At 52.3% G+C, this 22962-nt stretch overlaps 2 protein-coding genes across 2 annotated transcripts; one reads left to right on the top strand and one right to left on the bottom strand.

Annotated features, from left to right (window-relative positions):
- Nucleotides 1-6047: 6047 nt before the first annotated feature.
- Nucleotides 6048-6983, top strand: LOC147412967 (olfactory receptor 14C36-like). Its single transcript, XM_086480835.1, has one exon. It carries the CDS (start codon nt 6048-6050, stop codon nt 6981-6983), a length of 936 nt encoding a protein of 311 aa, XP_086336961.1.
- Nucleotides 6984-13594: 6611 nt separating this feature from the next.
- Nucleotides 13595-14560, bottom strand: LOC147412966 (olfactory receptor 14A16-like). Its single transcript, XM_086480833.1, has one exon. The coding sequence runs from the start codon at nt 14558-14560 to the stop codon at nt 13595-13597; it is 966 nt and encodes a 321-aa protein (XP_086336959.1).
- Nucleotides 14561-22962: the final 8402 nt, after the last annotated feature.

Below are 22962 nucleotides of genomic sequence, written 5' to 3'. Positions count from 1 at the left end.
CAGGACTCTGGAGGAGAACAGCCAGGACTGGGTGGGGATCAAGTCAGGGGTCCTTGAGCAAACACAATCCTTAGCAGGCTATGGGACAGGACGGACAACAGCCAAGGGAGCTGAGAGGGCAAACCAATGTCACAGTGAGGTCACTCTCTGTTGTCTTTGAAAGGTCATGGAGATGGGAGGGATTCTCTGATGACTGGCAGCACCCAAAAGCTGCAGGCACCTTTCAAAGATTCCCACAGGAGGAGCAGGGGGAACTAAAGGCTGCGCCCCAGGGCATGTCCACTCAGATCCTATTCCTGGGTATCTGAAAGAGCAGGTGCCTGGATGTACCCAGGGAAGATTGCACCTGGCCATCCTCTTTGCTTTCCATAATGGAAGGACAGGATTGCTGGGTAGAGGGAGAGCGTGGTATCTTTTACCTGGAAGTCAGGAAAGCGTTCAGCATCATCCCCATCTTGTGTCTAAATTGGGATATTATAGTCTGCGTGGGTGGATAAGTAGGTGGGTAAAAAACCAACTGGACTTTTGGGCTCGGAGAGACATGGGCCGTGCGTAGTACTCTACCTGGAGGCATCTAGCTAGTAGGGACCTGCAGGTGTCTGTACAATAACCTGCCTTGTTTAACATGTTATAATGACCCAGGGGAGAAGAGAGAGTGCCTTTTTATAACATTTGTGGGTGATAGAACATCGACGAACACAGACACTACACTGAAGTTGGGGCTGCAATCCCAAAGTTTCCTTAGACAGGCCAGCAGGATGGGCCAGTAGGAACAGAAGCTAAAGACCTATCCTTGAAGTGGACTAAGGCCCTGCAATGACAGAGGCCAGGGACTGCCTGCGTGGGCAGCGGCTCTGTGGAAGGCTCTGGTGGTCCTTGGGTTTCAACAGGCAAAACATGAGCCATCAGCAAAGGTGGCCAACTGCATCCTGGGCTGTGAGCAGGAGCACAGCCAGTGGAAGGGATTATCTCCCTTTGATCAGCACTTTTGAAACCCCATCCAGATTCCTTCTCTACTTCGTTACTCCCGACAATGACAGAGAGAGATTGGTAAACTGGAGGAAGTTCAGTGGAGGGCCACTGAGGCGGTCATGGCTGGAGCACAAGTGCTGTGAGAAGAGCCTGAGAGCTTGGGTTGTTCAGCCTTGAGAAAGGAAGATCTCGGGTGGACACGCAGCGGTGTGGCTGATTGGGGCTCATGGCTGTGATCCAAGGCACAAGGACAAGAGGCAGTGGGCAGAAACCACAAAGGGTCAGACTAGACACAGGGAGAAACTTCCACCACGAGGACAGTCAAGGGCTGGAAGCAGTTTCCCAGGGAGTCTGCACCAGATCTGTGCCAGAAAGGGAGCAAGACTTGCTTAGATAAAGCCCTGACCGATCTGGGCGGGCCCTGCTTTGGGCAGGAGGTAGGTCAAGACACCTGCTGAGGTCCCTTCCAGCCTGAATGAGGCTGTCCTTCCTTCCCCTTTATGTTTTCAGATTCAGGAAAGCTCTCAGGTTCTCCCTGACCGCAGGAGTAATTCATATGAGGTGTTGGGCTGCTTCACAGGTGTCCCCAAACATCCCTGACCACATCTTCTCCCCAACTCAAATTCCTCTATTTTGTTATTCTAGTATCCTCCAAAAAGAACCACCTACCCTTTTAATCTAGAAGTGTGTGACACCTCCCTGCAGAGATGGTGGTGGAGGCAAATGCTTCTGCTGTGCCAAATGTTACAGCAGTGGCAACAGCCACAAACATTTTCCCAGAACAGCCTCCTGGAGAAACTGGCTGCTCATGGCTTGGACGACGATATTCTTTACTGTGGAGCCAACTGGCTGGCTGGCCCAACCTCAAGAGTGACGGTGAATGGAGTTCAATCCAGTTTGCGGCCAGTCACAAGCGGTGTTCCCCAGGGCTCAGTATTGGGACCAGTCTTGTTTAGCATCTTTATCGATGATCTGGAGGAGGGGATCAAATGTTCCTTCAGTAAATTTGCAGAGGACATCAAGTTGATCTGCTGGAGGGTAGGAAGGCTCTGCAGAGGGATCTGGACAGGCTGGATTGATGGGGTGAGGCCAATTGTATGAGGTTCAACAAGGCCAAGTGCCCAAGTCCTGCACTTGGGTCACAAGAGCCTCGTGCAGCGCTACAGGCTTGGGGATGAGTGGCTGGAAAGCTGCCTGGGGAAAATGACCTGAAAGATGTTTGTTCACAGTCGGCTGAATGTGGGCCAGCAGTGTGCCCAGGTGCCCAAGAAGGCCAACAGCATCCTGATTGGTATCAGAAATGGTGTAGCCAGCCGGAGTAGGGGAGTGATCGTGCCCCTCTACTCGGCACCATTGAGGCTGCATCTTGAATACTGTGTGCAGTTTTGGGCTCCTCACTGCAAGACACTGAGGTGCTCGAGCGTGTCCAAAGAAGGGCAACGAAGCTGGTGAAGAGTCTAGAGCACAAGTCCTGTGAGGAGCAGCTGAGGGAAGTGGCGTTGTTTAGCCTGGAGAAAAAGAAGCTGAGGGGAGACCTTATCCCGCTCTACAACTACCTGAGAGGAGGTTCAAGTGAGATGGGGTTCAGTCTCTTCTGCCAAGTGACAAGTCATAGGAGAAGAGGAAGCAGCCTCAAGTTGTGCCAGGGGAGATTTAGATGAGACATTAGGAGAAATTTCTTCACCGTACACATTGTCATGCACTCGAACAGGCTGCCCAGGGAAGTGGTAGAGTCGCCATCCCTGGCGTTTATTAAAAGACATGTAGATGTGGCACTTGGTGACATGGTTTAGTAGTGGATGTGGCAGTGGGAGGTGGATGGTTGGACTTGATGATCTTAAAGGTCTTTTCCAACCTAAATGATTCTATGATTCTATATTCTAAATGCCCCTAAGCTCCAGTCAAGGCAGCAGCACAGACCAATGAGTGCTCAGGAGTTTCTTCTCATCAGAGGCTGGGCTGTCGAGGAGTGACTCAGCCCAAAATCCCATGGCCTTGGGTTTTTGCGAAAGCTTCTTCTCACAGCTGTCAGGTGGCCCAACAAACACGATGCTTACTTGGGTCTGGTACTTGCCAACACAGAAGAGCTGATCAGGGGTGTTAAAAGCAGAGTCAGGCTCTGTTGTAGTGACCTTGAAATAGGAGTGGGTCCCAGCTCCTGAGCAGAGTGTGAAAAGGACTGTAACAAGGGCAGACACAAGATCTCAGAGGCGTAGACTGTGGCCTGTTTGGGGGTCATTCGCTTGGGGATCTTCCGGACAGGAGCAGTGAAGGGCAGAGCACTGAGCAGGGCAGAGAAGCACTGAAGGGCAGAGCACAAGTCCTGAGCACTGAGCAGAGCTCAGTCCAGCTGGTCTTTAAGGACAGCCTCCTGCCATGGCCCATGGGCATGTCCAGGTGACTCTCTCAAGTGATTTCAACGGCCCCAAGATGAGCTGGTGCTATGCAAGTTGCAGTTAAAGAAGAAACAAAGAAACTGTGGGGCCACTGTGGAATTTAGCAAGAGACCGTGTGTCCTGTGTTTGGCTAGGATAGGGTGAATTTTCACATGAAGCTGGGAGGGGGCACAGCCAGGACAGCCAAACTGAAGTAGCAAAGGGCTATTCAATACCATGCTGATTGTAGAATCATAGAATCATAGAATCATTTTGTTTGGAAAAGACCTCTAATATCATCAGATCCAACCATTATCCTAACACTACCAAGCTCAACTCTAAACCATGTCCCTAAGCACCACATCTATATGTCTTTTGAACACCTCCAGGGATGGTGACTCCACCACCTCCCTGGGCAGCCTGTTCCAGTGTCCAACCACTCTTTCAGGAAAGAAATTTTTCCGTATATCCAATCTAAATCTCCCCTGGCGCAGCTTGAGGCCATTACCTCTTGTCCTGTCATTAGTTACTTGGAAGAAGAGACCAACACCAGCATCACTGCAACTTCCTTTCAGGTACTTGTAGAGAGCAATAAGGTCTCCTCTCAGCCTCCTCTTCACTAGGCTCAACAATCCCATTCCCTCAGGCGCTGCTCATAGGACATGTTTTCCAGACCCCTCCCCAGCTTCGTTGCCCTTCTCTGGACCTGCTCCAGGACCTCAAGGTCTTTCCTCTGCTGTGGGGCCCGAAACTGGACACAGTACTCAAGGTGTGACCTCACGGTACTGAGTACAGGGTCACAATTGTTCCCTGCCACCTTCCATGTGTCCTGTCTAGTGATAGGACAAGAAAAGGTTATTCTCACGTCCATTTCTTTTTCTGACAGCAGAAATGACACAGCTGGCAGTCAGTGTCTGTGCCCAGCTGAGGGAGGGAACATCAGTGAGTCCTTCAGCCTGTTTGAGAGCAGGTTCCCCTGGAGCCCCAGGGAAACCACAAGGGAGCCCAGAGGGGGCAGGGAAAGGGCTGCCTTGGGCTGCTCCCCTGCTGCTGAGCTGGGCTGGGCTCCTGGGATGGTGGGAGCTCCTAGCAAGCAGGCAGAGCTGCAGGGAGACAGCTCTGCCCAGGAGCAGCTGCTCTGCGAAGCGCAGCAGGGCTGAGGGCACTGCCTGCAGGCACCAAGAGGAGAGAAGTGAGGCTGAGAGAGCTCAATGCCAGTCTGGAGGGGAGGATGCTGAGAGTTTATTGGAAAAGAAATTTTTACAGCCATCTACATGGTAAGTCTCTGGGTTCAGGGTAATGCAGCTGGTGTTTCTGGAGGGCTATCCAAATCCTGGAACACCGCACAGCACATAGAGTCTTTCACGAGGATTCCAACAGTTTCTCTAGTGTAGAGGAGGAGGATGTGCTCCAGGTGAGGGACTCCCTGCTGCCCCACCAGATGCACCGGGCATGATGGCTGCCTTCTCTCAGGGACACCTGCGGGGTGTGAAGGTAGGTGTGCAGGCAGGGGTGCCCAGGGCTGCCCTTCGGAGCAGGGTCCCTGCCCCCCAGGGGCTGTGTGCCAGAGCAGGGACTCTGCTGTCTGCCAGGGTCAGCTCTCAGCCTGCCCAGGGAGCTCCCCACGGCGCTGTGGGGAGATGCTGTGGGTGGAAAGAGTGACCCCCAGCAAGGGAGATTCCTTCTGCTGGCAGGGGGGAACTGCGTGGGTCAGGGCTGCTCCCAGCACCAGATCACCCCCACAACATTTGCAGAGGCTCCTTCTGGAAACAGCACGTCAAGGAACTGTTCACCTGAAAGAGAAGAAATCTGGGCTGTGAGTTTTGTCCTCTTGGTTTGCTGGGTGGGCAGGGAGAAATGGGAATTTCTTTCTGCGTTGTGCACCAGGCCTTGAGACGCCATTTGTTGTTGGGACTTGTCTGAGCTGCTCATTAACCCCTGCCCACACAGAGATGTCCCTGGGCAGAGCTCTGCTGCCAGGAGGTGTCTGCAGGGCAGAGCTGTGGACGTGGCAGGTGGGATGGGGTCTGTGAGTGTGAGGAGGGAGGAGATGTGGGGAGAGAGAAACAGGTCCTGGCCAAGACAAGCTCCAGGAAGCAGAGACATGGGCAGGGAGGGGGAGAGAACTGCTCCCAGACATGCTGTGGGAGGGGGATTCAGGCATCTCCCTGCCATTCCCTTCAGTGCAGATGCCTTCCCTGGAGCAACCCCCTGGTCTCCTCACTCACGCAGCAGAGCCTCTGCCCTTAATGTCACGGGGATTTGGTCAGGAGTTGCCTTCCCAGCAACCTGACCACCACAGAGGAGACACGCTCGAGTGTCCGACTGCATCTCCCTCTCCTGCCTCCGCTGGCAGGGGGACTTTAGCATCTCCTCTTCTCCCTGCTGCCCTTGTTCTTGCTGTTACACTCATTGGTGTGGGGTATAGAAGACAGAAGTGCAGCTGAGACACCAACACGGCATGCACTGTTATTTTCCTGGTTTAGGCTGAGATAGAGCTATTTCTTCTTCCTAGGAGCAATAGCAGTGCTGTGTTTTGGATTCAGTATGTGATTTGATATGAGCAGAAGGTTGATAGTACACTGATGTTTTTAGCTGTTGCTGAGAAATCAAGTGGAACAGGGTTTGCTCAGAAAATGCCACCTTAATTTCTCACTGGCTTTTCCTCCATGGACAGGTCCGCATGCTTAGGAGCAGCAAATGTCCAACGCCAGCACCATCACTGAATTCCTCCTCATGGCATTCGCAGACACAAGGGAGCTGCAGCTCTTGACCTTTGGGATCTTCCTGGGCATCTACCTGGCTGCCCTCCTGGGCAACGGACTCATCATCACCACCATATCCTGCGACCACCGCCTGCACACCCCCATGTACTTCTTCCTCCTCAACCTCTCCCTCCTTGATCTGGGCTCCCTCTCCACCACTCTCCCCAAAGCCATGGCCAATGCCCTCTGGAACACCAGGGCCATCTCCTACACAGGATGTGCTGCCCAGATATTTCTCATTTTCTTTTTTATACCAGCAGAGTATTTTCTTCTCACCGTCATGGCCTACGACCGCTACGTGGCCATCTGCAAACCCCTGCACTATGGGACCCTCCTGGGCAGCAGAGCTTGTGTCCACATGGCAGCAGCTGCCTGGGGCACTGCTTTTCCCTATGCTCTGCTGCACACGGCCAATACATTTTCACTGCCCCTCTGCCAGGGCAATGCTGTGGACCAGTTCTTCTGTGAAATCCCCCAGATCCTCAAGCTCTCCTGCTCAGACACCTACCTCAGGGAGGCTGGGCTACTTGTGGTCAGTGTCTGTTTAGGCTTTGGGTGTTTTGTGTTCATTGTGGTGTCCTACGTGCAGATCTTCAGGGCCGTGCTGAGGGTCCCCTCGGAGCAGGGACGCCACAAAGCCTTTTCCACCTGCCTCCCTCACCTGGCCGTTGTCTCCCTGTTTCTCAGCACTGTCATGTTTGCCTACCTGAAGCCCCCCTCCACGTCTTCCCCTGCTCTTGGCCTGGAGCTGGCAGTTCTGTACTCGGTGGTGCCTCCAGCAGTGAACCCCCTCATCTACAGCATGAGGAACCAGGAGCTCAAGGAAGCAGTGTGGAAACTGATCCAATGGTACTTATTCCATCAGCAATAATCTGCCTCCTTCTCTGCAGAGTGCCCACGGTTTTGCCCAGAGTTTAGGCCAAGCTCTGGGGTTTTTCCCTTGGAGAATCATACTCAGAGGGAATTGCTTGGTTTCATGCCGCTTCTCCTGAGCATCTGACTTGTTGTGTCTGATCCTTGCAGAAGGAAAGACACTGTGTCACCTCTGACCCTTGTAATAGCATCTCTGCAATAAAGGGGGATCTCCTCAGTTCAGTGCTTGAAGCCTGAGCTCTCCTTCTACAGCTGCCGCCAAGAGCAACCCAAAAGATTTGGATGGTAAAAGCATATTTTCTCCTTCTCTTCTCCCTGTGCTCATGGGCAGAACCTCACAGTAACACAGTGATCTTTTAAACACAAAAACTTGAGTGAAAAAATCTCTTCATGGTGTCCAGGAGCAGTGGAGATCGTAGATGAGCTCCCAGTCGCCTTCTTGAAGGTACCACAGCTATGAAAGGGGAAATGGCAGATGTCTGTCCCTCTGGAAAGGAATCTGGAGAGACCAGGGGAGGATGGGGACTTGCCACATGCCGTGGGGGGGAGCAGAGAATGAGGACTCAGACAGTGAAACACCCTCTAAGTCCCACCAGAGTAAACCACTAAATGCAGGTATCCAGAAACAAGGACTCTTCAATGTTGTGGGAGCCAGTGGAGATGCAGCAGGTACAGGGACAGAAGACCGGAGAGACGCGTGAGCTGCTGAGGAGCGCCAGGGCTCAGGTTTTGGTGCTGCCCTCAGGAGCGGGGCTGGCAAGGAGGCAAAGTGGGGCAAAGGCAGTCGGGGTGGGAGATCACCTACAGGATGGATGCAGGAGAGCCAGAGAGAGACTGGCGCCTGCTTCCTCATGCCAATGGCGCCATCTTCAGCCCTGGGGCTGTTGGGGATCTTGAACCCCTTCAGAGAGGCTGCAGCTGTGGGGCAAGTGCCCAAAGCTCTGCAGCACCCTGCGGTGGGCACTGCTGTGGGGCCAGCCCAGACTGGGCTGCTCTGCTGGGCTGGGGAGAGGGCAGGGGTGGGGTGGAGAGCTGAGGAGGGGCTGGGCTGGGCTGCAAAGTGCTGAGGAGAGGAAAGCACCAATGTCAGCTGAGCTGGGTGACCATACAGAGGGAGGACACGCTCTAGTGGGCTTGTGGTGCAGAGCCAGGTCTCGTGGAGAAGGAAGCAAGGCATCAAAGGTGCAAGAGAGGGGAGCTGGCCTGTGCCATTTTCCTTGGACACCCCAGGAAACCTTCGCCAATGCAGTGGGGACAAAGCAGCCCCGTGCCTCAGCCATTTCAATCTCTGGCCATAAATCCAGCCGTGGGGAGGGACCTGTGCTGTGTGGCCATCTCCTTCCTCCTGGTGGTCTCCGTGCCTGTATTAGGGCATGGCCAGCCCTGTGCAGTATCTCTTCTGGCCCACACCTTCCAGACCCCACAGCACAACTCTCTGCCAACACAGGCATGGGACACAACTGAGGCTGTGCAGGGCCGGGCACCGATGGTGGGATGCCAAATGGAGGAGCTTAGTGGGGGAGGAGGCAGGGAGGGCTGTCACAGGGACTGTGCTGGTGTGGAGATTTCCCTGCACTCAGATGCACCTTGCTCTCAGAGCCAAGTCGTTCCCAGTCCCCTTGGGAAAGTCATGGTGACGGAGAGGTCCCTGGTAAGTGTAGGAAAGGGAACGTTGCACCCATCTCTAAAAAAGGCCACAAGTCCAAGCCAGGGACCCACATGCTTTGATGAGAAGAGTGTTCCTGAATGAATCCTCGTGGGGTGACACTTCTGCCAACCTAAGGAAGAAGGTGGTGACTGAGAATGATCAGCACGTAATGTAATCAAGGGTCAATCATGCCTCACCAGGCTGACTGCCTTCAGGATAAGTTACCTGTGTTTGTGAATAAGAGGAGAAAAGTGGATGCCATTTATCTCAACTTTGGCAAGACTTTAGACACGCTCTGCTGCAGTATCCAAGTTAGGACATCATAGTCTGCATGGGTAGACAAGTAGGTGGGTGAAACACCAGTTGGCTGACTGCACTGAGATTTAGTAGCGAAGGGATCACACCCTACCTGGAGGGCAGTGCAGGTGAGGCAGCATGGGGATCTCTCCTGGGCCCAGTGCGGTTTCTATGCTTCTCCTTTACAAGGTGACCTGGAGGATGCAACCTTCATCGTGTTTGTCAGGGACACCAGCTTGGGGTGCCTTAGGGAATCCATTTGGAGAAACCCTGGCAGGTGGCAGGACTGTCTTCTCAGAAAGCTGATGACATGCACAAAAACTGGCATGAGGTCTGGCACCTGGGATAGCCAGCACAGTGTTGTGGGGACCGTCTGGTCAGGGTACAGTCCTGTGCTAAAGACCCTGGTGGTCCTGGGGAATGGAAGGCCAAAGCTCTTCCAGCAGTGTGCCCTGCTGGTGAGGAGGTGTCCTGGGAATTACCAAGAGAAGCCTTGCCAAAAGTTTGAGGGAAGCGATTGTTTCCCCTGCTCACCACTCATTAGAGCAGACGCAGAATAAAGTGTCCAGGTTTTGCTCCTCAGCTCAGGAAAGGCTTTTGGACTGGATCTCACTGGGATGACATTAACTGTCCTCGTCACAGCCCACGAGTGCTGTTCGGCGGGGACGATGGTGACAAGGCACAGATGTGATGGCAGCAGCTGAGCGGTGCTGGCACAGCATCAAGGCTGGGTCTCCAACCCCTGCCAAGGGCCAGTAAGCTGGGGGTGGGCAAGAGGCTGGTAGGGGGCACAGCTGGGGCAGTGGCCCAAAGTGACCAAGGGGATGTTTCCTACCGTCTGAGGTCATGCTCAGCAATAAAGGCAAAGAGAAAGGGGGTAAAGGAGGAGGAGGAATTCGTTCTTAAGGCATTTGTCTTCCAAAGCAACTGCTACGTGCACTGAGGCCCTGCTTCCCAGGAAGTGGCTGCACATCCCCTGTGGAGGGGAAGTAGAGGATAAATATTCTCTTTTTTTGTTGTTTTGCTTAAGTACGTGGCCTTTACATTCATGGTTTTCTTTCTATTAAAATGCCTTTATCTCAGACCAGGTGGTTTTTCACTTTGTTTTCTCACTGTGTCCTCCTGAGGAGGGAGAATGAGAGAGCAGCTTGGTGGGCACCCGGCAACCAGCCGAGGTCAACCCACCACAGGGCTTTTTGGATCCCATTGTGGGGCCCCAGAAAACAGCAGTTTTGATCGAGTGTGCCATAGCTGTAGCAGTTATGAATCGGCAGACTTCTGCGTGGGTGTGGTGGTTTGAGCCTGACTGGATGCCAGTGCCCAGCAAAGCCACTCTATCACTCTTACCCCCTCGGCTGGACAGGGGAGAAAATATATAACAACAGGCAACGGTAAATCCCCTTTGCTGTGCCCTGAAATGCTGAGATAGTGCTGCAGCACAGACTCCAGCAGAAGCAGGTGCAGGCATCTGTCCAGCTTGGCTGGGCTCCCTGGCACGCGTTTCCTTCAGCTCTGAAAAGTTCTGCCCGTGAGAAAGTCACTCTGGCAGTTTTCCGTGAGCAAGGCTGGCCTGAACCGTGCTCCACCTGTGAGCTTGTGAAGCACTGAGACACTGGAGAGTTAAAAGGAATAGGCTGTATGCTTGAGGGCATTTCCAAACCAGCAGGAAATCGTGGAGAATCTGCAGGTAAATTGTTGCTTTGAGTTGAAACCATAATTAAAAAAAAAACCAACGTGGGTATCTCACAGTTTGTCTGAAAATAAAACTATTTTATTTTTCTGCATAGTTATGTGAATGAGCAGGTACATTAGAAACCAATCGTGGTGACTTCTCCCTCACACAAACCCTAGTTTTATCTTGGACACTTTACATGGCACCTCTATGAGACAGACAAAACTCACAGGAAAGAGGCAGGAATACCTCAGAAAAGGAATCAAACTATTAGGACCACATGTTGTTGTGAACTCAGATTCTTCTCTTGAGAAAAACCACCCTGTGTTTTTCACTTGGCCAACCTGAATGCTTTTATCATGTTTTCTGAGCTGCTGTTCTCATTGTTAATACACCAGAGTTTAAGAAGGCTTCTCAAAGGGAGGTGGCCATAGCTGGAGAGGCACCGTCAGCATCCTCAGTCCTCTGTCTCAAAGAGGATATTCCTTCCTCATGTCAAAGTGAGATTCTGAAATACCTTTCATCTGAGTCTCTCCTTCACAAGAAACAACCTGCTCTTGCCGTGCTACTCGCTTGTGGCTCCCATCCCTCAAGTGTGCCCAGCCAGAAGTCTCTACGCTCTGGGAAGGTGGGAACTGCAAAGGGAAGGCTCGGTTGCCCCAGGCAGCAAGAGCATTGCTCTGCTCCTGCGAGGGCTTGCAGGGGACTGGGAGCATTGCAGGGCTGGGATGAGAGCTAGATTTGTAAGCTGTCAGAAATCCAAGTGACAGAGCAGCAAGTTTAGGAATGCTGAATTATTCAGGGCTCACTCGGCAGTTCTACAAGCCTGACCTGTTCAAGAAAATGGGGTATCGTAGGGAGATCACCCAATTTTAATCACTCCCTTCTCGCAGGACTGAAAACAGCATGAAGCAGTTTGACTGCTTGCATGAAAATGCCTTTTAACCCCCTGAAAACTTGTGATTTCTGCACAAACTGCTGCTTATTGGTCTTGTTAAAATGTCCCATGGGTGCATGAGTGTCGGTGGATTCACTTGCAGACAGAAGCCTGTTTTACTCCTGATGGGATTCATCCTTCGCCATGTAAAAATGAACAGTTCCCATCTAGGATAGTCTCCCAGACCTTTGTGTGTGGACACAGCGTCAGGGGATGCGCTCTTACATGTGAGGAGAGCTGGGATTAACCTCTCTCACTGAGCTCTAAGAAGCAAGTCGTGCCTCGCCTTGTTTTGTTTTGATTACCTAGCCTTGCCTTGCTTTGTCTACTCCCCTTGCATCCCTTTCCGACTTTCCACCCTGTTCCTTCTTCATGTTCTTTCATTAAATGCAGCTTTTGCAAGATCTGGACAGGGAAGTAAGCAAGACTGTTCTTTAAGGCCCTCAGATTTATCCATTTTCTTCCTTTTTTCTCACCTATCAATCACCAGGTAGTCCATTTAATACAATCACCTCTAAAAAAGAAAGTCAAGTTTCTTTTCTCCATGTGACAAACCCCAGTCTTTCAGGCTCAAGGATTCTGTTCTTTCCTCTCTTTAGAACCCGTGCTGCAGCAAGCAACCCCTGTTAGATTTCCAAACGTTCCTGCAGCTCTTGGCCAAGCTTACCTAACCCTGCAATCCCGTGGATGCTGGTGTTTGTAGTCTTTCCCTAGGCGTGAAGTGTGTGTGATGGTGGACAGGCCATCAGCATCCTCTGAGAGCTGGTGGTTTGGATTGCTGTTTCTAGGGAAAATGCCCCAAAGAAAAGGCTTGGACAATCACACTGTTAGATCTGGCTTCATACTCAGACAGCAGTTGCCTCAAAAGCACCTTCACAAGCCAGGGCGCTACTTCTGATCTTGGTTCAAGGAAGCCCATCCCAGGGCTGCATTCAGGTGTTTCCCAGGGGACGTTACGCTCAACAGGAAGTGACCTCAAGGCACTGTCTGTCTCACAGGCCTTCATGGCACCCCTAAGAAGAGCTGATGGCCCTTGTGCTTGCTCGGGATCACCTCCCCACATGCACACGATGGGGATTTTTACGTCTGCTCTGTACAATACAAACATGGACTTCTGACCTAATCCCTTGGTGTCCCTCTGTGGAGGGACAAGCAACCCCTGCGAGCTGGGGTGAGAGGCCAGTGCTGGAAATGGTGGTTGTTACTGGCTGCTATGTGAGGATGGCCCTGGGGCACCTCCCTCGGGATGTCCAGGGAGCACAGGCAGAGACCAGAACCCTCTCTGCCTGTACTTTATGTCCCAGAGCAGGAAACAGGCCACTGAGAACGTTCATCCAGCCGGCATACTGAGGAGATCCCCACCCTGGGCACCTTGCAGCTCCACATGCCAAACTTGCTCCCCACAACAGCAGGAGACAACTGGCCTAGGGGATCCTCAGGAAGGTCCTTTTGACCCAGGGAAAGGGCAGCCTGACCCGAGCTGACACCCACACCAAAGGGTTTCTCTTTCCATGTCCCCCCCCTGCACACACACATGCTGCCCGGCTCTTCTCCTGGGACATCCCATCTCCCCACAGAGACTTTTCCCTACAGAGCTCATCTCTGCTGACCTGGACGGCCATTCCTGCAGCCCCTCCCCAGGCTCCCCACGGACCCTGAACTGGTGGTGGTGCTCTGCAGAGCAAGTGGGCTGTGGTGGCCAGGGCCATGCTGGTGAGGCTGAGAGGCAGACCCAGCTCAGGGTGGCTACTGCCCCCTTCACCTCAGCACACAGACGCTGCCCCAGCAGCTCCAGAGAAGGTCTGGGAGAAAGGAACTCAGACAAACAAGTCAGTGCAGGTTCCCTTATTTGGTTTAAATACACAGAGACCACAGCTCCTTATTTACACAAAGTCTGTGGGGCACACAAGGCGGGCAGAGACTGACATGGAAACAGGATGAAGAATGACAACATTTTTTTGGACAGCATTTATACAACCAAGAAGAGCTAAAATCAAGAGAAACCAAAGCAAATCACTCACCAAAGACAGGCTGAGCCTTTAATGAGTTTCATTACTAGTGATACGCGGAAGAAGATGGGCAGTTCATTGCTACTTCTGAACAACAACCAGTCATCAGTTTGCTCAGGGCATCCTTGAGATTCTGGTTCCTCATGCTGTAGATGAGGGGGTTCACTGCTGGAGGCACCACTGAGTACAGAACCGCCATCAGCAGGTTCAGGGATGGGGAGGAGGTGGAGGGGGGCTTCAGGTAGGCAAACATGCCAGTGCCTAGGAACAGGGAGACCACGGCCAGGTGAGGGAGGCAGGTGGAAAAGGCTTTGTGGCGTCCCTGCTCCGAGGGGATCCTCAGCACGGCCCTGAAGATCTGCACGTAGGACACCACAATGAACACAAAACAACCAAAGCCTAAACAGACACTGACCACAAGTAGCCCAGCCTCCCTGAGGTAGGTGTCTGAGCAGGAGAGCTTGAGGATCTGGGGGATTTCACAGAAGAACTGGTCCACAGCATTGCCCTGGCAGAGGGGCAGTGAAAATGTATTGGCCGTGTGCAGCACAGAACTGAGAAATCCACTGCCCCAGGCAGCTGCTGCCATGTGGACACAAGCTCTGCTGCCCAGGAGGGTCCCGTAGTGCAGGGGTTTGCAGATGGCCACGTAGCGGTCGTAGGCCATGACGGTGAGGAGACAATACTCTGCTGTGAGCAAGAAGGCAAACAGAAATACCTGGGAAGCACATCCTGCGTAGGAGATGGCCCTGGTGTTCCGGAGGGAATTGGCCATGGCTTTGGGGAGAGTGGTGGAGAGGGAGCCCAGATCAAGGAGGGAGAGGTTGAGGAGGAAGAAGTACATGGGGGTGTGCAGGCGGTGGTTGCAGGCTACAGCGGTGATGATGAGTCCGTTGCCCAGGAGGGCAGCCAGGTAGATGCCCAGGAAGAGCGCGAAGGTTAAAAGCTGCAGCTCCCGTGTGTCTGCAAATGGCAGGAGGAGAAACTGGGTGATGGAGCTGGCGTTGGACATTATTTCACTGCAGGAATAGGAGACTGTTGAAAGAGGAGAAGACATTGACAAGTGAGGACAGATTTTTCTGAGACAGTCTTATGCAATTTCTTTCTGATAACCCCTATAATGGCTTCTTTTTTAAGGGTAAATTCAGTCATTTCGTTTTTGTGAAGTCAGCTTTGATGAGCAGGGGCTCTGCCCATGGGCTCCAGAGAAGTCAGACCTGTGCTATTGCAGTGGTGTCCAACAGCTCGTGCATTCGGTAGATGTTCCTGGCAATGGGTGCCTTCAGTTCAGTGAGAGGTATTTGCCTCAGTGACCGTGTGACAATTGTCCCTATTTATTGCAGTGCGATGGAGTCAGCACCCAGACGAGCTGTGTCTGAGAGGGAAGAGACCAGGGAGGGACCCAGCCCTTCCAACTCTGCTCTCCTGAACAGCAAGCTCTGGTTCAGAATCACTCACGGCTGACACAGAACCTTTCTGATAGCCATTTTCCATCTCCAGGCTCTCTCCAGACATTGTAAGAGCAGCGTGCCTGTGGGGGAGAATGGGGCTGTCACTAGGTTCCCATCCTCCCCTGCTGAAGTGCCCCCAACACGGGGGAAGGGCACTTCAACCCCTTTACCTCTGGGAGATGCTCAGGTACCTGCAAAATTCTGCCCAGCTTCTCCTGAAGGGAGAGTCAGCTTGTTTGTAATTTCCACACGCTGCGTTGCCCACAGCCTCCCAGGGCCAGTATCTCAAAGTGCATCTGAGATATCCCCACAACCCAGAGCTTCCATAAGCAAGAAAAAACAGCAGCACAAAGAAGAAAAACACAAAGCAATACCCTGATCCTTCTGCAAATGGGGAAATGGAAAGAAAGACAGCTGGCACATGGGAAAACCTTCTCCTTACACAGCAGAGCACAGCACCTCCACTTTGGTGACATCCCAGGCCGGTTGCTCTCAGTCCCTTTTCTCTCCAGAAGGAAGAGGTTTATGTGTCAGGAGAGATGCACTTTTGCTCTACTGCAGCTCTTGCTGCAGAAGAGACAGCATCTGCCCTGGACCCCCTCGCCTTGAGGGAAGAGGGTCTGCTGGGGGGCAGAGCTGACTAGGGAGGCTTGATCAGAAGCACCTCTCTGTATTGGATCAGGAGCTTTCTGAATTCCCACTGCCATGACATTTCTAGTTTTCTCTGCCCAGGTCTCTGCTGCCTGGAGCTGTCCCTGTCAGGAACTCTTTCTCTGTCCCCACATCTCCTCCCCGGCAGCACCCACAGACCCCATCCCATGCTCTGTGTACGCAGCTCAGCCTTGCATACACCTCCTGGCAGCCAAGAACTGCCCAGGGGCACCTCCGTGGCACCAGGCTCTGATGGGAACATGAGTTCCTTGCTGATGAGGATGGAGAGTTGATGCTGGGAAGGCCTGTAATCCAAAGGTGGTTTGTTTTTGATACTCCCGGATTTAGAAAGCTCCAAGTGAAACACATCTGGAGTTTCAGTGCCTTCTCCCAAACGGAGAGAATACTTTCCATGTCCAAACCCTCCCTCCACCCCTGAGGTGATTAAGAGTAGAAGACTGAAAGCACAGGTTCCATCCCATTCAGGTAAGCCCTGCCTTGATGTGTTTCTTGAGAAGCTTCCTCTGCCATTGTTCTGGGGGTGATGTGGAGCAGTGAGAAGTCCTGAGCAGCACAGCACCCTTTGAACAGCAGAAGATCCTTGCCCTGCCCTGCTAGGAATCTCCCTTCCACTCACAGCTTCTCCCCACAGCTCCACGAGGAGCTCAGTGGGAAAGCTGAGTGCTGATCCTGGCTGATGACAGAGTCCCTGCTCCAGGTCACAGCCCCCTGGGTGAGGACAACCTGTTTGGGAGGACAGCTCTGGGCAGCGCAGGCTGCATGCCCAGGTCCATAGCCCACAGCCATGCCCAGGAGAAGGCAACCGTCATGCCCTGTCCCTCTCACACTGCAGGAGGGAAGCCCTGCTCTGCAGCCCGGCTTCCTCTTCTCCATCACAGACAGATCCCAGAGGTTGGACACATTCAGGAGATCCTGTAAGGAACCACCGACACATCAGCCTGCACCCAGAGACTTACTGTGTCAGAGGCTGGGAAGAGTTCTCCTCCAGTGAGCTCTCAGCCATCCTCCCCCTCTCCCCTGCCTTCAACCTCTCTCTGCCCCGCTCCTTTCTCCTTGGTGCCCACAGGCAGCCCCCTCAGCCCTGCTGCGCTTTGCAGAGCAGCTGCTGCTGGGCAGAGCTGTCTCCCTGCAGCTCTGCCTGCTTGCTAGGAGCTCTCTCTGTCCCAGGAGCCCAGCCCAGATCAGCAGCACAGCAACAGCCCAAGAACTTTTTAATCATCTCTCTAATGGTTTTGGTGCGAAGTCCATGAAACTCGGACACTGACGGGAAGCTGAGGAAACCTCTGGAGGAGTCAAAGTCAGATGCAAACTGTAAAGTTTCTTGGAGCACTAATGGGTTCCACTGGGGGACGTTACTGACAAAGCCTCCCTGGGGGCTGGTTAAAAATGAAACCTGGAGGCAGTGAGGACAGGTAGGCAAAGGCAAGGTGAAGGTGGCTCTGATGCTGAGTAACCCTTGCTGTGCTTCATCAAGCCAAAGAAAGCCCTGACTCCCCAGCCCCTGCAAGGCAGACCCTGTCCCTCAGCCATTCCTCAGGGTTCTTCCTGGGGCAGGGTGATGTGGGGATGTGCAGTGCCAAGGGCAGGGCCAAGGTCCTCTGCTTCTGGGTTTGTCCTGGGTGGGATGAGGAGGCACTGACGTGCTGGTGCCATAAGGTTAAGGTGTCTCTGCGAAGGCCTTAGGGGTTGAGACAACACCCCTAGCCAAGGGGAAAAAGACCTCCGCTCTCTTGGGGGCTTTTTGTCTTGCCAGAGCCCTTGAGTGTCTCCACCACGGGATGTCCTACCGTGTCCCACACCTGAGCTTGCCATTGCACCGTGAGATCAGACTGTCCCCAGGAGAGGCCTGAGCAACGTCCGAGGGACATGTTCTCCCTTCCCAGAGGCTGGAGGTCAGGACCTGTAGCCTTCATGGAACACCCCCAGGTTTCCTCAGCATCAGAGTGACCTTGACCTTGCCTTTGCCTGCCTGGGATGAAGGGAGATCCTGGCAAGAGGGCAGTGCTGCCGAGAGCTCTGGAGTGTCCCTCTCCTCCCAGAATCACAGAACCAAGGAGGCTGGAAGGCAGCCAGCTCCCACCTTTTCTGGGCTTCCCCTTCATGCTTGGTTTTAGCCAGCAGCTCCTTTCTCAGCCATGCCAGCCTCCTGACACCTTTATGTGACCTCCAATATGTCAAGGAGGACCATTCTGGATCATGAAGAGGAGATCCTTGATCATAAACAGCTCTCTGCACCCGTCTTCTCTGCAGGGCTGTAGCTCATGGGATTCTTCCAAGGAGGTCCCTCAACAATCCAAAATCTCTTCTGTCTTGGCCTTCTTCCCTTTCCTTAGGATCCTCAACTCTACCTTCTCACTCTGGATTCTTCCATTCCTCACCAGTTCTTCCTTGTTTGTAAATGTTGTGGGTTAAGCCCAGCAAGAAATTAGGCATCACCCTGCAGCTTGCACACCTCCCTCCTCCAACCTCAGTGCAACAAGGGAAGAGGAAAGGAAGAATAAAAGCAACAAAACTGGGGATTAAGAGGTCATTTGTAGTCATTGGCCTGGTTTTGTCTCCCCCCAACCTCTTGCACCCTTACCACTTCAGCCTGTGCACTGATGGGGTAGTGCCTTGGCACTGTGCAAATACTCTTCAGCAACAGCTAGAACATTAGTGTGTTCTCAACATTTTTTTGGTCACAAATCTGAAACACAGCACCATGGGAGCACACATGAAAAAAAGTAGGTCCATTCCAGCCAGACCCAGTCCAATCTCCACCCCTGATTCCGTCCCATTTCTGTCACAGTCAGGTCCCACACTGTCCAAAAGCACCTCATTTACAACCACACATTTCTCATCACGTGATTTATAGACAGCTATCATTCCTTTATCTATGGGCCATCCATCTCAAATGTCCATGAAATTATCCATAAAGTGCCCACTGAGGTCATGTCATCCATGACTCTGGTTCCATTTGGTATGGTGGTTATGCAGGACAACAGAGGCATGTTGTGCGGAGTTACTGGTCATGAAAACTAGCTCAGGTTGGGCATTGCTGCACTTGCCCAGCTTTATGCAATGCTCATTTAGGTCATATGTGCTGTAGAACTTTCTAAAATGTACAACTCAAATTGTGAGTATTTCCTACCCAGGTTAAATCTACTGCAGGTACATGTCAGATTTTCCAGACAGCAATGCAGTGTACCATAGTCCTTGAGAAAAACAATCCCACAACCAGGCTGTTTTTTCCTGAGGCAGGAGCCACCTGTGCTGTCTTTCCAAAACAGTTTCATACACGCACTATGGGTCCTTATCTCCTTCTACAATACGGAGGTTTTTGTCTGGGCAGGGCCAGGTTGATCAGTCGATCCTCTGGTATTAACCAGGCAGGTGTCTTCTGCCCAGTCTGCATCCCACCGCTTGTATTTCCCAGCCCCCTTTGCTCTCACTCTTGTCCTTAACAGTCCCTTCTCTTGGTCAATCATTCTGGAGGCTGGTGTGTGACAGGGGATGTGACACACCCAATCATTGCCACGTTCCCTGGCCCAGGGGCTTCTGAGGGTCTTTCAGAATGAAGCCTGCTGTCTGCCTCAGGTCTTTCTGGGGTGCCACAGCACTTGCTGTTCAAGGCCCAGGATGGCGTTTTGGGGGGTGTGTCATGGTTGTCACGGGCCATGTTGCCATCCATCTGGTTGTCACTTCCACCACAGTAAGCACATGGCGCTTGCCTTGGCAGGTTCGTGGCAGTGTGATATAACCCATCTGTGAGGCCTCTCTGTGTTGATATCGCAGCCACCATCCTTCACACCACAGAGGCTTTGCTCGCTTGGCTCACTTGACTCCGGTGCGTGTGTCACACTCCTGAATAACACCTGCAATGGCTTCAGTGCTCAAGTCCACCCCTCCATCTCAAGCCTATCTGGACATCTGCTGGGGTGCTTCCTCTAGCGAGTTGGGGCTTGGGTTCCTATCTCATCCCTGATGCCTTCAGGTGTGGTTTGTGTTCCCATCCCAAACATGGTGTCCTCTAATGTTATGTCTGTGTCACAATCATGGCATCCTCAGAGGTGGCTTGGGTCCATATCTCAACCATGTTGTTCTGACAGCACCAAACAGTGGCTTGATGGGTTTCACTGGGGTAGGCAAGGCACCCTTCTGTTAGGTAGTGTGTCCATGTAGCAGGATTACCTGCCTTTTCAGGCTTCAAAGCACAGGCACTGGGAGGTGATAACCACCCTAGGCACCTGCCCACACACCCTGACACCCAGGGACTGGCTGCCTCAGGGCATGTCTCAGGATCTCCTCACCAACAACTTGTCTCCTCTGATGCCACATTTCCACACCAGATTGCAAAGGCATTAGGAAAGACGAACACACTTCCCATATAATTACTGCATCATTATCTCGAGACCCAGGACTTATCACCTCCCCTTACTGAGAAGAACAAGTGTGCAACAAAGGAAAGGACACCTCTGTTCTCCTAAAAGTAACCAATGGATCCACATTGAAGAGAAACTTGGGTTGCTGATGCCCAATGACTTTGCAGAAGTCAATGATGGAAACACAGAATCATGTAATGTTTTGGGTTCAAAGGGACATCAAATATCACCTAGTTCCAAACATCCTGCCACAGCAGAGACACCTACCACTAGACCAGGTTGCTCAAGGCTCTATCCAACCTCATCTTGAAGACTTCCAGGGATGGAGGTGAGGCTGACTGGTCTGTAATTACTCAAGTACTCCTTATTGCCCTTTTAAAGACGGGAGTGACATTTGCTTTCCTCAGGCACCGCACCTGTTCCCAACAACTTACTAAAGATGATGGAGAGCGGTCTAGTAAAGACTTCTGCCAGCTCCCTCAGCACCCATGGGTGCATCCCATCAGGGCCCACGGATTTATGTATGTCCAGCTTGCTTAATTGATCCCTAACCCAGTCCTCATCAACCAAGTCAAACTCCTCCTTTGTTCTGACTTCCTCTGGGGCCTCAGGGATCTGGGACTCCTGAGGACAGTCTCCAGCAGTATAGACAGAGACAAAGACGGCATTCAGTAGCTCCACCTTCTTTGTATCCTCTGTCACCAGGTGTCCTGGTTTGGGCTAAATCAGAACTAATTCTGGTTTAGTGCTTTAACTTTTCAGTTAAGTCCCCTTTAACTAACGGCACTTTCTGAAACAGTAGCATGTTTTTCCAGACAGTGACTGCTCCCAGCAGTGATAAGGCCTGGTGTTTATAGTCCGTACCAAGGAATGGGATGCAGAGAGGCCCTTGCTTATACTTGTTCTTATGGCGACCAAGGTCACTGCTAAATCTTGTACTCCCTGTTGGGGTGCCAGGGGTGAAAAGGGTCGCACCTACAGGGAGGAGCGAACTGGACAGGTGACCCAAACCTGACCAACAGAGTATTCCATCCCATAGACGTCATATTCAGTATAAAGCTGAGAGATCACGAGGGTCTTGCTCTCTTCGCCTCTTCGTCTCTTCCTCTCTTCTTCGATGGCCAACATCTGAGGACTGATCCGTGCCTCCCTGAATCCAGTGCCTCAGTCCAGCTCCTGTATCCCATCCCTGTCTGCTGCCGAGTCCAGCCTGGGACTGCCCCAGTGCCAGCCCTGCGGTGTGGTGGGGACGTATTGTCATCAGGGTGGGGGGGAGTTGGGTTCGGTATTGGGTTTGTATATATTTGTACATATTGTATATATTTCATATTTTTTCCTTATTCTTAATATTTATCTTTTCTTTTATTGTTCTTGTTCCATTAAAGCTGTTTTAGTTTTCTTTTCCAAACCATAAAGTCTCTCTCCCTTGTTCTCTCACCTTTTCCCTTTTGGGAGGGGAGAGGGGCTAGTAGAGAGCGTCTGTCATTCGTTAGTGGCCGGCCCAGCCTCAAACGGTGACACCAGGGCACGTGCCTCATTCAACAGTGGGCCTGCATTGCCTCTGGTGTTAGTTTTGACTGTAGTTTATTTGAAGAAGCCCTTTCTGTTGTCCTTGACCTCCCTTGCAAGGCTTAACTCCAAGGAGGCCTTAGTTTTCCAAGTTGCCTCCCTACATCATCTGACAACACTCTTACAGTCCTCCCAAGGGGCCATGCCCTCCTCCCATGATCTATAGACTCTCTTCTTCCACTTGACTTTAACCATTAGTTACCTGTTTATCCACACGGGTCTCCAGGCTCCCTTTCTTGATTTCCTACCCATGGGAATGCTCAGATCTTGAGCTTAGAAGAACTGGTTCTTGAATAGAAACCAACTCTCTTGGGCCCCTTGACCTTCTGGTACCCTGTCCCATGGGATTTCCCCTAGAAATTTCTTGAAAAGGCCAAATTTGGCCCTGCTGAAGTCCAGGGTTGTGATCTTGCTTGGTATTCTCTTCCTACCAAACAAGATCCTGAACTCCACCATCTCATGGTCGCTGCAGCCAAGGATGCCCTCGACCTTCACTGCTTCAACCAGACTCTGCTTGTTAGTGAGCAGAAGGTCCAGCAGTGCTCCCCTCCTTGTTGGGTCATCCACCAATTGCATCAAGAAGTTATCACCGATGAACTGGAGGAATCTCCTGGGTAGTGAATGGCTGGCTGTGTAGGCCTTTCAGCAAGTATCTGGGGAGTTAAAATCCCCCCATGAGAAGCAGGGCCTGTGATTGTGAGGCTGCTGTCAGCTGCCTGTAGAAGGCCTCGTCAACTTCCTCATCCTGGTCAGGTGGCCTGTAACAGACACCCACAACAGTATCTCCCATGCTAGCCTGCCCCTTGAGTCTCACCCGCAAACTCAGCTATCTCCTAATCTAACTACTGGCAGGAACTCAATATATTCTAGTTGCTCTCTCACATAAAGAGCGACTCCACCACCTCACCTTGTTGGCCTGTCTTTCCTGAAAAGGACACAGCCATCCACGACCACATTCCAGTCATGTGAGCTGTCCCACCATGTCTCTGTAACTGCCACCAGATCATAACCTCTGGACCGCACAAGGGCACATGGCTGGCTCATGGTCATCCTGCTGCCCACCAGGACCCCTGCCTGTCTTTCCTCAAGAGCCTGTTCCCATCTGTTCCTACACTCCAGTCATAGGAGCTGTCCCACCACGTCACAGTGATGCCTGTAACATCACAGCCTTGTAGATCTGCACACACCTCTCACTCCTCTTGTTCCCCACTATCCGTGAGTTGCATAGAGGCATTTATGTGTGGCCCCTCCCGCCACTGAAGCCAACTTCCCAGCTGGAGTGCTTGCTGGCTGGAATTCATTCTCTTACACTTCATGTGCTCTCTCGCTGGCCTGCGATCCATCTCCAGGGCGAGGGCATG

The sequence above is a fragment of the Leptosomus discolor genome, unplaced genomic scaffold (genome assembly GCF_034619465.1).
Source record: "Leptosomus discolor isolate bLepDis1 unplaced genomic scaffold, bLepDis1.hap2 HAP2_SCAFFOLD_35, whole genome shotgun sequence".
Taxonomy (NCBI): domain Eukaryota; kingdom Metazoa; phylum Chordata; class Aves; order Leptosomiformes; family Leptosomidae; genus Leptosomus; species Leptosomus discolor.
The sequence above is the reverse complement of the archived record's forward strand: the minus strand, read 5'-3'. Positions and strand labels throughout refer to the sequence as shown.

Excerpts from the sequence above, each read along its gene's own strand:
- LOC147412967 (XM_086480835.1), top strand. The coding sequence starts at position 6,048 with ATGTCCAACGCCAGCACCATCACTGAATTCCTCCTCATGGCATTCGCA.
- LOC147412966 (XM_086480833.1), bottom strand. The coding sequence starts at position 14,560 with ATGTCCAACGCCAGCTCCATCACCCAGTTTCTCCTCCTGCCATTTGCA.